The sequence below is a fragment of the Sceloporus undulatus genome, chromosome 1 (genome assembly GCF_019175285.1).
Source record: "Sceloporus undulatus isolate JIND9_A2432 ecotype Alabama chromosome 1, SceUnd_v1.1, whole genome shotgun sequence".
NCBI lineage: Eukaryota > Metazoa > Chordata > Lepidosauria > Squamata > Phrynosomatidae > Sceloporus > Sceloporus undulatus.
In genome coordinates this window covers 201,398,299-201,414,856 of record NC_056522.1, presented here as the reverse complement: position 1 = coordinate 201,414,856, position 16,558 = coordinate 201,398,299, and the positions used below count along the sequence as shown (strand labels likewise).

Here is a 16,558-nt window from a genome sequence, read left to right as displayed (position 1 = left end):
TTTTGCTTTCATAACCATATAGATAAATATAAAGTTTGCCAGAAGAGATGGAAAAAGAAAAGTTCAGAGATATTACAAAGGAATGACGTGACACCACTTACCTAAAGATTGGTCTCTGGAGATGCTTTTTCTTAATGGTAACACAATCATCCATTTAAGTGGGGATGGGGGGAATGCTCTCTTTCTGAAAATATTCCCAGAGGAAACCTGAGAGTGATCAGGAAGCGAGTCCTTATACCTACTGTGCTGAAGGGAGCACACAAGTAATCTTTTTGGTGCTGGGGAAATCCTCCTCCCTCCCTCTTTCTGACAGTCCGGCAAAATGAGGCCATAGAGACCACATCATGCCTAAGCCATACAGAACCAGGCAGGCTGTTCAACAGGAGGGCTGGAGTCAAGTTGACTAAAGCAAAGGAGTGTGCTGGAATCCCTTTCAGCCGCCTGAGGAAAATGCAGAATGTTGCCAATTCTCAACTCAGGTAGAAAAAAAAAGTTAGCTTATTCCTGTCATGAGAACATTTCTTGCACACACAGAAAAAGAGAGAGAGAGAGAGAGAGACTGGTCAAAGTCTTCCAAGGCTGCCTGGATCTGTAAATTGCGCCCAGTCCTTTCGACTCTAAATGTTTAGAGTTTGCTGCTGTTTCTTCTTCTTCTTCTTTTTCCCCTCCCCTTTCTTCAAAATAAAAGTTGTCCAGCTGTTTCGGCAGCAAAGCACCACCACCCCTTGCAAAGTGCCTTCAGAAAGTTTCTGCGCTGTTGCAAGGAACTGTACACAAATTAAGGGAGACGAATGGTTCTGCTCTCTTGTGCCTGGCTTCTGTTCAAGACATTGTTGTAATTATTTTACAGTCTGGCTATTATTCACTTTGGCTGATGTGTGGCTATAACTATGCATATTAAACCACCGCTCATAATTTCTGGCATTCACACAGCTTAATAGCCCACAGTTGGCTGGAGCACAATGCAATGTTTGCAGCTGGCGGGACTTTAACTACATAGAATCAAGCAATTATACTCAAGTTAGGGAAATAAAAATTGATGGGGTTTCTTCTTCATCTGCAGACTGAACCTTGCATTTCACCCTGGCCCCACTTCAAACATGGAGCATGCAAGAGTCAGTGGAATCATTCCAAAATACCCCATTTCATAAAACAGAATGAATTCTGTTGGAGTCTATCTGAGAGAATATGTACATAGCACAAAATGAAGCACCGAGAAGGTAAGATTCTGAGTTGTACAATGTCAAACCCAAGAATGGGAAATTCATTTTTGGTTTATAACTCTTAGATTCCGCCCCGCTTCCATAGAGATCATGTGAACCAGGGAGTTTGGGTCCAAAAGAAATATTTTGGAGTTCTTCTTCTTTTCTTCTTTTTTTGGTCAAATTTGCCTTGCTGTGGTGTCAACTCCCTGGCAGAGATCACCAGTGCCGGTGTCTACTTTAGGTCTCATGTTAGGTGGCTGAGTCGTGGACAGACACTTCTTTAATTTCCTACAGCTCCACAGAGGAGTATTCTTCATCCAGAATTCCAAAATCTAAATTTTTTTGAGCTACAACACAATTAGTGTAGTACAGTATATACCTGTACTGTATTTGGGAGGCTGGAGAGAGATGTGGCTGGAGAGGGAGATGCAGGGATCTGTGAAATGGCAAATATCTGCACCTCTTACCATTTCACAGAACATCAGTCTCTCTCCAGCCTCGTTATATCTCAGTATGTATGTGCAAATATAGACATTCCAAAATCAGGAGACAAAATCCAGAACACTTCTGATTCCAGTCATTTCGGATAACAGATACTGTACTCAATCTACATTCGGATACTCTAGAACTTCATGGGAAATATAAATAGGCATCTCTGGCTACACCACATTTCTCCAGGTGTTGATGCTTATTTTAAAGTATGTTTTAATTCTGTATTGTTTAATTATTATTTTAAGGGAGGAGAGATTGGGATATGACTTTGTACTGTTTTAACTTGTAAGCCACCCTGATTGTATTGCACAGAGAGGCAGGATATAAATAAATTTTATTAGTAGTAGTGGTACTAGTAGTACTTCCACCAATTGCTAATAATGTTGTCACTTCCAGGACTGTGTACAAGATGAAGGTGAGATCCATTTACACTGGAGTTGACCCATGAGAGGCCATTGCTGAAAGGTTTCCAAAATCTCATGCTGACTTTGTTTTTCCTTTATGGAGTAAACTACTAAAAGCAGGGGGAGGTCTATCTGTGTGTTTAGGGAAGCGTTCCAAAATATGACCCCCTCACCTTCAAATAATGCAGTTCTACCAGTTCACTCTATGCAATGTGTAGGTTGGGTCTTGTCACTCCACATAAGAGAAGCAACACTGAGCACAGTATGGGCTCCTCAACTATGCCCTGGTTTGCCTGGCTATGCTCTCACAGCATAATACAGGTAAGATTAAAATCAATTGGACTGAAGTTGGCTGGACTCACACCATTTCAGTGAGATTTCACTACACAGGATGCATGTTGGATAAGAAGAATCTTTCTGTAGAACATTCTATTCTTTGTGTTTCTCCTACTGAAGCCTTATATTAATGAGAAATCCTTCATTATATGGCAGCGGTGGGGGGGAATCCAGCAAAACACATTATAACAGTAAGATAATGTAAATAATAGCTGAAAACTTGAATAGTTGAGGAAGTCACACTTTGAAGAACTGTAATTTAGTGTTTCCCTCATCTAGGCCTCACAGACTGTTCATGGCTCCTGTTTTGATTCCTGAAGGCAGCAATTAGCAGAAACCTTTTCCTCACAAAGGCAAAGACTGCCACAAAATCTCATTTAGAAGACAAAAGGTTCTGAGGTTATGGCCCTGGACAATTTACACTGCAATTCCAACCATGAGTTAAGGGGTGAGTTGGCTTTCCCCTCTTGAACCAATCAAGACAAATTAAGGTTTTGACAACATTATTTTCCCAAGCAAATGTATGGAAAAAAGTCAGTGGAGATAGATATAGGGGTGTGAATGATATCTTGCCCAATCTATGGCTGGATGATCTTGCTCACCCATGATGTGTATATTTTCTCCAGGTAGTAAGAGCACCTTAGTTTGTCAAGGAGAAAAAGATTGCAAGAGAGTCTCAGGGAATAGTGTGGAATAAGAGTATGAAATCAATGTAAAGAGATCACACAGAAGAGTAGATCACACAGAAGAGCGGAGACTTTGATCTGCCACTGTTGGTGTTTTACCTGATAAGGATTCTGGGCCTTGTCCGCAGGGTCAAAAGATCCATTCCTCACTCCCGTTCTAGCATCATCCTGTTAAGACAATACATGGCCCTACCCCTGGTTCTGGTGCGGGCAGTCTGGATGATGGCTGACACATTCCACAACAGAACCAGGGTATGACAATGTCAACACTGAGTAAAAAAAACCCTTACCTGTTGTTCCAGATCTTGCTGGAAGATCCAGAGCCCTCTGTTGCCATGCTGCCATGGCTATCCAAATGGCCATCCCACTGGGCATGTGACTGGCACTTGGTGCCTCATTCTGACTTCAGAAGTGAGTGATCTGTGGTGGTGGCAGACATACCAGGCAGTCCTCAGGATGCCCATGCAAACAGCTGCTGCAGTAGCACGAGTTCGGAGGGTGATGCAACAGAGGCAGGTCAGAGCAGCTGCAGGGCCAAGATACGCCAGGTTGCCCTGAATATCCTGGCCAATGCAGACAAGGCCTTTGATAGTTGCATGGCAGGCAGCAATGGAAAGGCTGGGCCTCTTCCCAACACTGAAAAGCAGAAGAATTTTGCCTGCCAGGTAACAATTAAATATAAAAGTCCAGTCCAAAAATAAACAAATAAACTAGCAGTCCTGTTGGCTTATCTGCAGTATCTTCAGTAAAAATGACAGTTATAAATAAAACAAAACTAAAATTCAAATCTGGTCATTCCCAGTTCTGGTGAGCTTCCAAAGTCTGGAATTTACACGCTGCTCATTCACTTTACAGATCTGTTTAGATATCACTTGTTTGAACCTGTCAAATCCGCTGGGGCTCAGAGGTGGAAGAAGTTTCATTGCAGCCAGAATGCTCTGTTGCTAGGTTGGTCTATACAACCATCGTCAGTCCAGAACCTTCTAGTCTGTTATGTAACCCTCCACATTTTCCTTTCACTTCATTGGAAAGTGGAAGATAAAGTGAGAATGGTTTCTTGCCCAATCTGTGGCTGAATTATCTTGCTCATATATGAGGAGCCATGCTCGATGTTACACACGGAGCATATTTTTCCTGTTATTCAAACAGATCAAGTGAACCGTTTAGAACAGGTTTTGATATATTAACAAATCAAATCAAGACTTCTCCAGGCACAAGTCAAGGCAGATGTACTTTATCTTTAAAGCCATAAATGACTTGGGAGACCCAAGGCATCTGCCAACATTCTGAAATGTTCTACTGAACACTTCTCAAAATACCTTCTTTATTGAAAGTGTGATATGTAACAATAAGGAGATAGCCTTTTTAGTGGCAATGTGTTTCCTAAAGAGGTGTGTCTGGTGCCTGTGCTACTATCTTAACTTGGTGCTGGAAAAAATGTACTGCATTTCTCACTTAGGCATTTTAAATAACACAGGACACACCTTGCCTGATTTATGTGCTTTGGTTTGCTGTCTCATTAATGCTATGGCTTTATTTTATATGTTAATCTTTTATGACACATTTGTGGTTCACTGTAGGTTCTGCTGGCTGAAGGTGAATAAATAAATGCCTTGATTTTTGTAATGTATAAAAAACAGGCAGCATGCTCCCTGTCTCCCCAGCTCAACCGAGCCACCTATGAAATACAGTTAAGTTAACCGAGAGGATGGCCATATAACTGCTGGCCAAGAGTTGTAAACCAAGCAATGTGTCTCGGATCTCATTTTCCTCAGCTCCCCAAAACAGAGAGCTGTGGACTGGGGCAGTTAAGAGAGATTGGCAGATAGATCAGGAAGTCCTTGGTATAAATCACACATCTCTTTCTCTGTCTCAAATGCCTGTCTCTTCAGTAGGACACGAGCTGACGTCTGTTTATGGGAAATGCTGTGTTTCTATGGGTCTCCAGTTGGGAAGAGAAATCTCAGGGTGAGCAGCACTGGAATAAAGTTTAATTTCTGTATGGGCGATGGCTTTAACGTTTGGGTACCCCTCTCCACCTTTCCCAGCTGGAGTTATGTGACTCATTATGAAGGTGTTTGCATGTGCATTGCGTTTACACAAGACTGGGGGTTGAAAAATCCTGGTGTGAAGGGTTTTTTTTTTGTTGTTGTTGTTGTTTTTAGGTGCCTTCAATTTGACTCCAATTTATGACAACACGCTCACAGTGGTTTTTTTTTTTGTTTGTTTTTGTGAATTTTATTCAGAGGAGGATTGCAATTGCCTTCTTCTGAGGCTGCGAGAGTGGGACTTGCTAAGGATCGCCCAGTAAATTTCCATGGCTGAGTGGGAATTTCTATCCTAGACTCCCACAATCCAACACTCAACTTATTATACCACACCAGGATGGTAGTGAGAAGAGAAATGGTTGATGCATGGACCATTGTGATATTTGGAGAAAGAAAGAAAAGATTAAATAAATACTGTAAATAAGAAGTGGAGTTTCAGTGTGCTGACTCATGAGCCTTCCTGATCTACAAGTCAGAGCAAGAGTGGTGCTGAGCTGAGGAAGGAAAAATTTTTGTAGAAAAATCACAAAACCCAGCCACAGAACCTGGTAAAACTCCATATGGGTCATGCGTGTTGTAGATAAGGCCACACAACTGCTGCAGCTACTGGATGTATTTTACTGGGGAAAGTCGTGATCTCCCCCCACTTCCTTTCTTGCTTGCTTGTTCTTCTGTTTTTCTTTTTACTGGCTCTGGTTGCCCTTTGGTAAAACTTTGCCCTTTGGTTTAGCTGGATTTTACCCAAATTCTGAGTCCACTTATCTTGATGGATTGCCCCTCACCCACCCACCCACCCTTTCCCACAATCAACTGGATCAGAAGCAGTTATAGCCTGCCATCTAACTCATCAACTGCCACCCACCTTCATGATATTGTAAGGATACAATTTCTGTCTCATGTTTTGCTCCCAAAATGTCAGGGACTATGTCCAGCCAGAGGCGAACAAATGTTTCCACACTGACCTGTTTATATGATGAACAGAGCCAAAACAGGCAAAGCACGGGTTCAATCTGTGCTTCAGGGCAATTCGCCAGAGTCCTATTTGTTCCAAATCAGGCCAGAAACTCCAGAGAATCCCCTGAGCATGCGGATTGCGTGCTGGTATGGGGACAGGGAAGGGGAGTGTTAGTAGGTAGGGAAAAGAGGTCAAAAGGAGGCACCCTGGGCCAAGTGAGCCACTGGCCTTGGGTGTGCAGATAGTACCAACAGTATTGGCCAATTGTGGGAGCTGGGTGTGCAGACAGCTTGCCCTCCTCACGTATATGTATGCCCCAACAGTAAGGCCTCATTCCCACTACCTTTTAAACTGGATCCGAATTGGTTTGAACTGGTTTAAATGATCCTGGTTTGCACTTGAACCAAGTCGCTGAAACAATTTGGAGAGGAGGGGGGCATGAACTAAACCCATCTAACCTGCATCTTTTTGACGCTGTTTTTTTCTGTCTCTTTATAGATAAATCGATTCCATGCAAGTGTGAACCAGATGTGGATCAGAATCGATTTAAATTTGCCCTTTGGCCAGCTGGAGTGAGTCCATTTTGAATCAATTCATTCGTCAATGTGAACCACAAGTGGTTTATTTTATTTTATTTTGCAGCAAGAAAATGCAATCGGGGCAAATGTAGTGTGAAGCACGCTCCACTGCCGTACCGATCCATCGATTCAGATCACAAAGAAATTTATTTGTAAGTGGAAATGCGGCCCAGGTTGGGTTTTCCCATCAGTGCAGACACAGACTTAAGCACTTAATTTTATAAGGAATCAGAAAACTATTATCTCGCATCCCTTCCTGCAGAGAACCATCTGCTTTAAAGTACATGGCCATCTGAAGTCTGGCAGAATCAAATCAATTGCCTTCTGAATGCCTGATTTCACTTTTAAATTTTAAAAGCATTTAAAATTCAAAACAATGGACAAGTAGACCTAAATGTGATTTACACCAATTATAAGGCCAGGATTCCAAATGCCTTGCACCAAGAAATCCTCAAAACCAATCCGTTGTGAATAGAGTGTACTCAAAGAGCCCCTGTGCCAGTTTAAAGAAGTGTCATTCAGTCATAGACACATAAAGAAAATGGAAAAGAATACCTGTGATGCAGAGAAGATGCTGCAAGGAACTAACCAGTACTGTATGTCACTTGTAGGATTGTTATATTTGCAGTAAAGCCTGCCAAATGGAGGGGAAGTGTGTGGATTCCATTTCAGTAAATTACCAAGAAGATTTTAAATATGAGACATATAGCTTACATAAATCTTACACATTATTCCCTCCTCATGTCAACACCATTGCATTTTAATACTATCCACCTCCGATTAGTAATATTTTACATTTTATAGGTAACATGTATACAGGTAACATTCTACTTTATTTTAATGATTTTACCACTTTATTATCTTTACATGAATCCTGAAATTTCATTTTAGCCTCCTATGTCCCAAGGACTAATGCAATAAACATTCTACGATCAGTAATACCAAGTGGATTTATCTTACTCAGCAGTTATGCCAGCCAAATATGAATTTCAGAGAGAAAAAAAACTTGAGTGGAAGGTGAAAGCTCAAGGAAGGTGGGACTCAGCAGCTGCTGGACCCAGGAAAGATGGGGAGTGTCCAGATGCTATCTTTCTGCCCCTGTGGCAAGAGCAGTGGCAGCTGGAAACTGGTGGGAGGAGCTACTGTTCTTTGTCCATTAAAAGTTAAAAGAAACATCTGAAGAGGCTGCTGATCAATGAAACAGCTGGAGCACCCACCACCAGCTCACAGTCTTCCCCAGAAATTATGGCTTTCAGGGGGTGCATCTACATTGCAGAAATAATGAGAAGGCATGACACAATTCGGGGGAGGTCATGGGCCTGAATCTACAAGATCTAAGCAGAGCAATGGGAGACAGACGTTTTTGGAGATGTTCCATCTACAGGGTTGATTTGAGTGCAGTTAACAACAACACAACAGGGCTTGGTGTTTATTCTGTTCACGTATGTGGAAATATGTACTTAGAATGGGGCTCTGCATGCATGACGCATCCTGCTTCTTACACTTGTCAGTGGTCAGAACACAACAGATAACAACACCCTCCCAATGTTTAAGCCTGGAGTAAAAGGGAGGTGGATTTCTTATGCAACAAGGCTTTGCCAGAAAATTCTCACACTTGAGCCACTCCTGGAAAAGAATGTATTTTCATCACAATTGGATAGTTGCCTGGAAATATACCCCATAATTTTAGCCGATGTGACACAGAGAGAGGGAGAGGGACTAAGGGAACTCTAATCATTTGGCCACAGTCAAACCATGAACCCTCTGTTCTGATGATGTACAGGGCGGGAGAGACTTTTTCCAAATCTTAAGAGACACATAAGAATCCAAATTATAACTCATTAGGGCTGCGTTATTTTCGTCTTTCTCTTACAATAAAATCATGCATAGCTAATTGTAGCTTTAGCTGTGATTTGTGGTTCTGCAGTGGTCATTTTCAAACCACTTTCACTGGAGTATTCAGTACAAATAAAAGGCATGCCTAGATGAAGTGGGTTTGTGGTTGAAATTTAAGGAAGTGATTCAGCAACCGCTTGTATAGTTTTGCATTGCCTTGAAGAAGGCCTAATAGTCCCTTTCTGAAAGAGAAAATGCAAGCTCTTAAGACTGGTGATTTGAAGAGCCAACCTATCACATTTAAGCATGTACATTTACAAGCTGATATATAAAAGAGAATGTCCAACAGAATACATATTTATTCTACTTTAGTCTGTTGGATCTCATGGACACAAAGTTCGAAGAGGTTGGACTCTGAAGATATGGGCCTTATTTATTTGTTTAGTTTTTGTTGATAGCTAATAGACTTATCAGTAAAAAGAATTATGCAGTTATAACAATCACCTCAAAATAATATTTGATCACCATCCTTAGGTACCTCAGGAATTGTGGGGGTCTGGCAGAAAAGGCCAGCCTTACTATTAGGCAAAGTGGGAGGAAATTGTTACTTAAGGTATTTTTTTTTTCCTGCCAAGTGTGGATGAATGTGCTTGTGAGGTATTTTTACTCCTGCTGCCAAAGTACTGTAAATTAACCATCACTTGTTTGGGGAGGGGGCATTTTCGGCTCCGCCTTAGGCAGTCTAGTCCTGTAATGTAGTCAAGTATTCACAGATAGTGGGAATGCTAAGGAGACAGAAGGCTAAAGTGAGCTTTTCTCTTTCTTATCTCCCACAAGTGATTAGCAGCAACACTAAGGTTGAATGCATTCTGCCTTGGATGATACAGTGGGAAACAGGCACTGAGCTCCAAGCACATCAAACTGCCTTAGATAAGGAGATTGGATGGTGCTACAAAGGAAGAAAGCAGTTTAAATCTAAATGCTTTGGATGTTTTTATATAGTAAAATATTTCATTTATCATCCTACTGTGTACTGATGTCACTGCTGCCCCAATGGGTTTGCATAATGCTTGTCCATCAGTGATGCTTGATCCATTCCCATGGGTACCTAGTCACAGAAGCTGTGGGAGAAGACACACAAGAGCTGAATGTGAAATTGTGTAATTCCACAGGTTAAGGTGACAGGTGGCAGGCAGATCACTAATATGCTTCAGAAAGAATTTATTCTATTTGCAGGTTAATCTGTTTACAGACCTGCTACTGCACCAGATCCTGAGGGTGCGAGGAGGAAAGAATGACTGAAAATACTTTTGAAGGGAGAGGAGTCCAGAAGCCCCCCCCCTCTCCCTCTCTCTCTCTCTCTCACACACACACACACACACACATCTGATGCAGGATTTCAAATCTGATTCTCTGGAAGAATATATTTGTAAATAAAGCAAATACCAGACAACACTCCAGTACACAGTCCCAAAGTAAACAGTTCAGAAATGCTGTCTACATAATATCTCACCACTCAGTGAAGCAAATGCATGTGTTCATGAGAAAGAAAGAAAGAAAGAAAGAAAGAAAGAAAAATTATTACCTGTCTTGAACACTCAAGACAAAGTGTAACTAAAATGCAAAATCTGGAAGCTTCTGAACAGTTTATATGCAACTGTACATACAACCAAGGGAGAAACTCCACATAAAACATGTTAAATGGAATTCTGATTGCTTGTCTTCTAAAAGTTGCACTTCATTTTCAAATTACTTTTCTATCATGCGTATTCCTCTGTACAAGTCTCCATGCTATAGATCAATGGGAAAACAAAACAAAAACCCACCCAACAACTGTTGCAAAAGTTTACATCGAACTCCCAGCCATTGGAAGCATACACATGTGTAGGGCTCCTTCAATTTATTCCCTTGTCTTGACGTCAGCAAATGGAAAAAGACGCTCTGAAACTTAACCTAATGACTTCTCTGAGCTTGCAAAACTAGAAAGTACTGTGTATAAGCATGATGACTCATTCAGGCCCTTGGTAGTAGGCAAAAAAAAGGTCCTTGCAGACTTGACCAGTTTTACATGAGTTTGTGGGGTAAAGCTGTGGGCAAACAGTTGTAAAGAACTCTAAGCTCTGGTTTCCTTTTTGGTCTATTGCAAACATGAATATTTGTAAAACTGATTTAATCTCCCCTTCTCTTTCTCTGTGTACACAACATGCACAAGAGGTTGGTGACGTCACAGTGCAGGAGATTAATTTCCTTGCTAAGACTTCCCTGCCTCTTCTGGCTGAAGCACAAACTGTTTGCCCTCTGCCCTTTTCAGAATCTCATGAAATGTGGCTTTCTCTGTCATGATACTGGTGCAATATTTCTTTAGCAAAATCTTAGCTCCACACAAACGGAACATGTGTTTTCATAATCTAGCAGGTCACAACCTCCAGCAGGTAATTGGAAAAGAGTAGAACATCTGTACCTCCTCCTCCTTGCCCCTCTCAAATGGAATTAGGACAGGGAGTTTTGACTTCTGATCTGGCACAGTTCCTTCTCCTGAGATCCTCTCAGTATGAGGTACCATCTGCTGGATGTGGTCATAGGACTTTTATTTACTGTTTTCCTTACTCAGTAGCTCAGAATTTGGCTTTATTGTTTTTATTTACATATAAAACCTTTCTATACCATCTGCCAGCTCTAGAAAGAGCCCACAGGGTGCTTTGCAGTAATAAAATATTGATACAGTTAAAGAAAGCATTGAGAGCCAAAATAATATAGATATATGGCTCCTTAACTTGGCAAATTAAAATGCATTAACATGTTTTAACTAACCACTTAATGGACAACAGAGAAGGAATTAGCCACTATTAGTTCCCTTGGAGGAAAGGAGCCCCACAAATGCAGCACTGTTCCCAAAAAGAACCTGTTGCACATCCCCACCTTCACACCTCATTGACAGAATGAACAGCCAATTTTGGAGGATGATCACATCTAAGAAGCAGTTTCATTTTCTGCTTTTAGCATACCATACACCACTCTCACTGAATATAGGGTTTTATATTTAATATCTAGTATCAGACATGTTTTGGAGAGGTCATGATGACCTGTTGAAACTAGCTCAGATATCACACTGACATAAGGACATGTGAGAGACCTAGATAGTACTAAAATAAAACTAAACTTTTAAATTTTTATTTACATTTTCTAGACCTTATGTGTCATCTGAGATTACCTGCAGTAGGCCACAAAACTAAAAAAAAATCACATTTAATTATTGATGACAAATCAATAAATAATCAAATCCACAAAAGTTAAACCCATGAAAGTGGAGGTTCAACTGTACTTCAAATTCCATTCAAGAGAATTTCACAAGTCACTTCAGTACGGTGCAAATTGTGCCTTCTTAAAATCTTTTTTCGATGAGAGTTCTCCAAGTCAGTGTGGCATAGTAGTTTGAGTATTGGATTTCAACTCTGGAAAATTGGGTTCAATTCCCACTCGGCCATGAAACCCACTGAGAGCCAAGTCACATGTTCTCAGCCTCATGGGAAGTAAATGGCAAACCTCCTGTGAACAAATCTTGACAAGAAAACCCCATGATATGGCCTTAGGGTCATCATAAGTTGGAAACGACTTGAAGACACAGAACAATACACACACCTCATTGTTTGGAACTCTCCTCAACAGTTTGAAAAGGGGAAACATCAGAGAGTGACTGTGTTCTCAAAAGCTAAGGGAAACCTTTCTTCTGGCAAACCAAGAAAGATCAGAGAGCAGATTACAGCCCCATGGATAAGGCCATCAGATAGCAGTGCTGCCTAGTTATGAAAATAATGGCAGGGATGTGTTCCTCTGGCCACTGCAGTCTGTGAGATTATATTATTTCTCAGTTAATAATTATTTGTTCTATTATTCCAATTTCATAAATTTTATTCTTAGTGGTTCTTTAGTCTGTTTTTACCACAGATTTTATTTTATAATTGCAAAACTATCATTTGATTGGGATTTTAAAAGCAAGAGCAAGAAGAAGTGACACTAATTACCTGAAGGAATTACTAAAAGAAAGCAGCAGAAGTTGTGAAATATTATGGAGCAAAATGGAAGTAGTGTGAAGGGTATACAGAATGCAAAAGTGAGACAGTTTGAGGCATGAGGGGCCCTTTCACATTACACAACTGCAATGTTGTGATTGCGCTTAAGCTGACATGGTTCTGTCCTGTGGAATCCTGGGATTTGTAGTTTGGTGAGAGGCAACCTGGCTGAGGGTTATAAAGGCTCATCCCTTAATTGCAATCCTAAGGATTCCATTGGATGGAATCATGACAGTTAAAGTGGAATCATGGTGCTATAATTCTGTAGTGCGAGATGGTGTCCAGGGATCTTGGGGGCTGTTCTTATTTGAGCTCTGAATCTAGCAACACAGAAAACTGGGACCATGAGGAAAGCAAAGGAAGACACAGGGATGGTGAAAAAAACACTCTGAGAAGAATCTAGGGAGAAAGAAGAAGAGGTGAAATATTCTGAGGAGGCTGAGAAGAAACCAAGGAGGAGCTCTTGTCATAGCTACATTCTGCCCTCCCACTGGCACAGTCCAAAGCTGCTCCACAACAATAGCCAAGACTGGTGCTATGAGTCCTAGGGTGCATAGCTAGCATCTCAAGAAACCGCCCTGCAACAGTGGACTCAAATTCATTGTTTAGTGACTTATAAATTGTTTATCCATTGTGTCTTTCCTTTCTCACTCCTTGGTAAATAAATCTTAGTTCTTCTTCACTCATGTTATTATATTCCATAGCCTCTTTTGCCTTTAACTGAACTTTGATATTAAACTTCATCCTGAAAGGGGTACTTGGTTACGTAGGCCTGGATGGAAAGCCCCTGGTATGGTTCAGCTAGGAAGCACTAAGGGCACATAGGCAGAAGGTATCCTTTGAAATTCAAATCTATTTTTCCAGTCTCAGAGGCAAATGTGGTTCTGCTTTGTCACCATCCAGACATCAAAGTGACAAGCCGTACGGATCTACCACTTCTTTGTTTAGGATGGGTACACTTTATCACAGAGAGAGTGAGAGAGAGAGAGTCAGTTGGACACAGACAATTTGTCCATCTAAGTCCACATTTTTCACCATGGAAAATGAGCCACCGTGGCTCAACACGATTTAAGGCCGCAACCTTGCCCAGTCCTACTGGGAGATGGTAGGGATTGACACATGGAACTTCTCCCCAGGAAGCACATTGTCTATCATGTATCTTAAGCCCCCCTGGTCTTCTGCTCGTGTCTTTAATGTAAATGTAATGTAAATGTGATTGTGAAATACTTTTAGAGTCCTTTTCACAAGTATTTTATACTTGGTAAGTACAGAGAGGATAGACAGAAAAATGACAGGAAAGATATAAAAAAGAGGGGAGAAAGAAAATAGATTGGAGAAATATATTCCCCTGAGAGTTGGGCTGCTATATTTGTTCTGGGATACACACAAGTCAAAATATGGGATTCCTTGGTCTGGAGCCAAAGCAATGTTTTTATTGGCTGGAGCGGATGAAACTTGGGCCCTTTTGTTTGAACATATTATAATTGGTTTTGCATGCATTTTGCAAGGATATCTATCCCAATTCTGTTATTTGCTGCCTATTGTAATTACTCACACTTAGAGCTGCATGAAGAATTCCTGTTTCAGCTGCCACAGATGAAGTAAGATAGCATAATGGCTACATGCCCCATGTTAACATTTAATGCTACGGTTATCATGAAGACTTTACTGCTTCTTGTGTAGGGGGAAATCTGGGAAGTGAGGGAAAGCTGGCCACACTGTGGAGATTATTGCATTACCTTTGCTCCCGACATAGAAACAGTATGTAACTTTAAGAAAAGGAACCTTATCACATTCACCTGTTGCCGGCAGCAGGCAGCCAGTTTGCAACCCAGGCATCAGCCACAGCTTTTCAAGAACAGGAAAATCCTGTTTATGAAAAGATGCAAAAGAAGCCTGGAGAAGCCCAAGTTGTAAATGGGCTGCCTGCTACCCAATGACAATTGAATGCAATAAGATCCATCTTTTTAAAGATACACCCTGCATCTATGCTGGAAGCAAAGGCAATGCAAAAATCTCCTTATATACAGTCCTGAGTTCTTACAAGAAAGAACAGGATAAAAATGTAAGCCATAATCCAAAGGAGTTCTGCGTTTTCAGTAACTCCCTTCTTTCCTAGAACCTCCTGTGCACCTAAAAACTTGATTCAGAGGACTGGTAAATGTACATGAGCAGAGAAGTTCTTTGCACTACAGAAGGGTACAGCAACAGGATGAATGAAAGAGAGCCCCCATTTCCACTGGTACTGGATACTGAAGTACACGGTTGGATCTTGGCCATAATATCTAATCGAAATAACCAGAGACAAATTATGGTTTAAAGGTGGTTTGTAAATCATGGCTGGCATTCTACATTGCAGTTATGGATTTGAAAGCTAGAGTTATGAATCTTTAACTGTTCCATATTCATTTATACTATGTATCGACATTTGTGGCACTATTGCCACAATTGTAAGTGTTCCCCAAATCCCATCATAAACTCCAGAGAGCAGTTTTGAGTGATGGAGGTCTGCTCTGCTGGTGGTTAGGGCACAGCAGGATGATGTTTCCAGTTCTCTCCCACTAACAAGCACTGCTGTGACAATCAGAGGCACAACTCCTGCCTCAGTTTCTGTGCACATCATATATTGCTTGTAGGAGGGGGCTGAAAACATCATCCTGCTGTGTCCCCATTGCCAGCAAACAGACCTCAGGAACAACTGCTGACTCTTAAGGTAGATTTGGAGAGTCAGTAAGCAGTCAATACTGAGTTCTGCATGCGTAACTAGGTCTACCCTTGCCAGAATACTCCGGGCTGTCCCAGAGCATTTTGGCTCTTAATTCCCCCTGAATTTGGCCCTCACCTGTTTTCCTGCAGTGGATTTTCAGTTCTCATGCAACCCAATTTGTCACCCAGCACTGCTGCTGAGGTCAGAACAAGATGCCCAGACACACAATCAACACTGGGTACCTTGTTCTGACCTCAGAATGACTGTCACTCACAGCAGTGGCATCGGGCAGCTTACAAGGACTGTGAGTGAAAAGGCAACCGCAGCCATCACTGCAAAGAGAGCTGAAAACCTGCAGCAAAAGGTGACTTGGGGGCTCAACAGACCGGTGTTATATGCCATGGGGGCGGGGCGGCATGGGGGCATGCTGTATGCACACCAGCTGCCCCGCCCCCTCCTCCATGCCAATCAAACAGCAGGCGGTGTCACACCATTTCTTCAGTGCATAATTTACATGTGCTGTGCCAAAGAAGTGACAAAAAGCCACAGCGACGGCAGCTATGGCACCCTTTCCTCAGCATAAAAAGAGCTGCTTTTTGTGGCTTTTTGCACCACGGAAAGACCAGATCAGGGCCACAGCCCTGATGCAGCTAGGAAAGGGGCGGTCTGTTGAGTGCCTTATATAAATGTAGGTTATGGGGAGGATGCCCTGAAACAGGTGCAAGCTTTGTGAAAACAATCTAGACCTGATTCATGGTTTCGACCCTGTATCATGTAAACTGGATGCAGTAAGCCTGGGAAAACTGGGGGTAAAACACCCATGTAGACAAGACCTAAGTTGGCAGTATAGAAGCTGTGAAGTTGAAGGCTTTCATGGCCAAAATCCATAATTTTTTGTGGGGTTTTGGGGCTATGTGGCCATGTTCAGGAAGAGTTTATTCCTGACATTTCACCAGATACTGGTGACACATCATGAATAAACTCTTCCAGAACATGGAAGAGCCACATGGTCCAAAAACTCCACAAAAATATAGAATCTCTTTTTTGTATTTACTGTGATTTGATATCATCTCAGCTGACCATACCAGCAATATGATGCTTAGAAACACATGCTGTGAAAATGAGCAAGAAAATAACTACCGGTAGTCAGTTTTCTAATGGCCGTAAATATTGTGATATAAATACTGAGATAGGAATTAAAACACAGTGCAATAACCCCCCCCACCCCCACCCCAAAAAAA

The 16,558-nt window shown here is 41.6% G+C and overlaps 1 protein-coding gene across 3 annotated transcripts in view; it reads right to left on the bottom strand.

Annotated features, from left to right (window-relative positions):
• PDE1A (phosphodiesterase 1A) overlaps positions 1 to 16,558 on the bottom strand; it is a 205,461-nt gene that overhangs the window by 137,075 nt on the left and 51,828 nt on the right. The window contains exon 1 of one of the 3 annotated variants that reach the window (XM_042445752.1): positions 102 to 545. The exons of the other annotated variants lie outside the window; for them this stretch is intronic. Coding sequence (XP_042301686.1) covers positions 102 to 154 — 53 coding nt within the window. The 5' untranslated portion in view covers positions 155 to 545. Of the gene's footprint in view, positions 1 to 101; positions 546 to 16,558 lie in introns of those variants that run through there. 3 annotated transcript variants of the gene reach the window in all.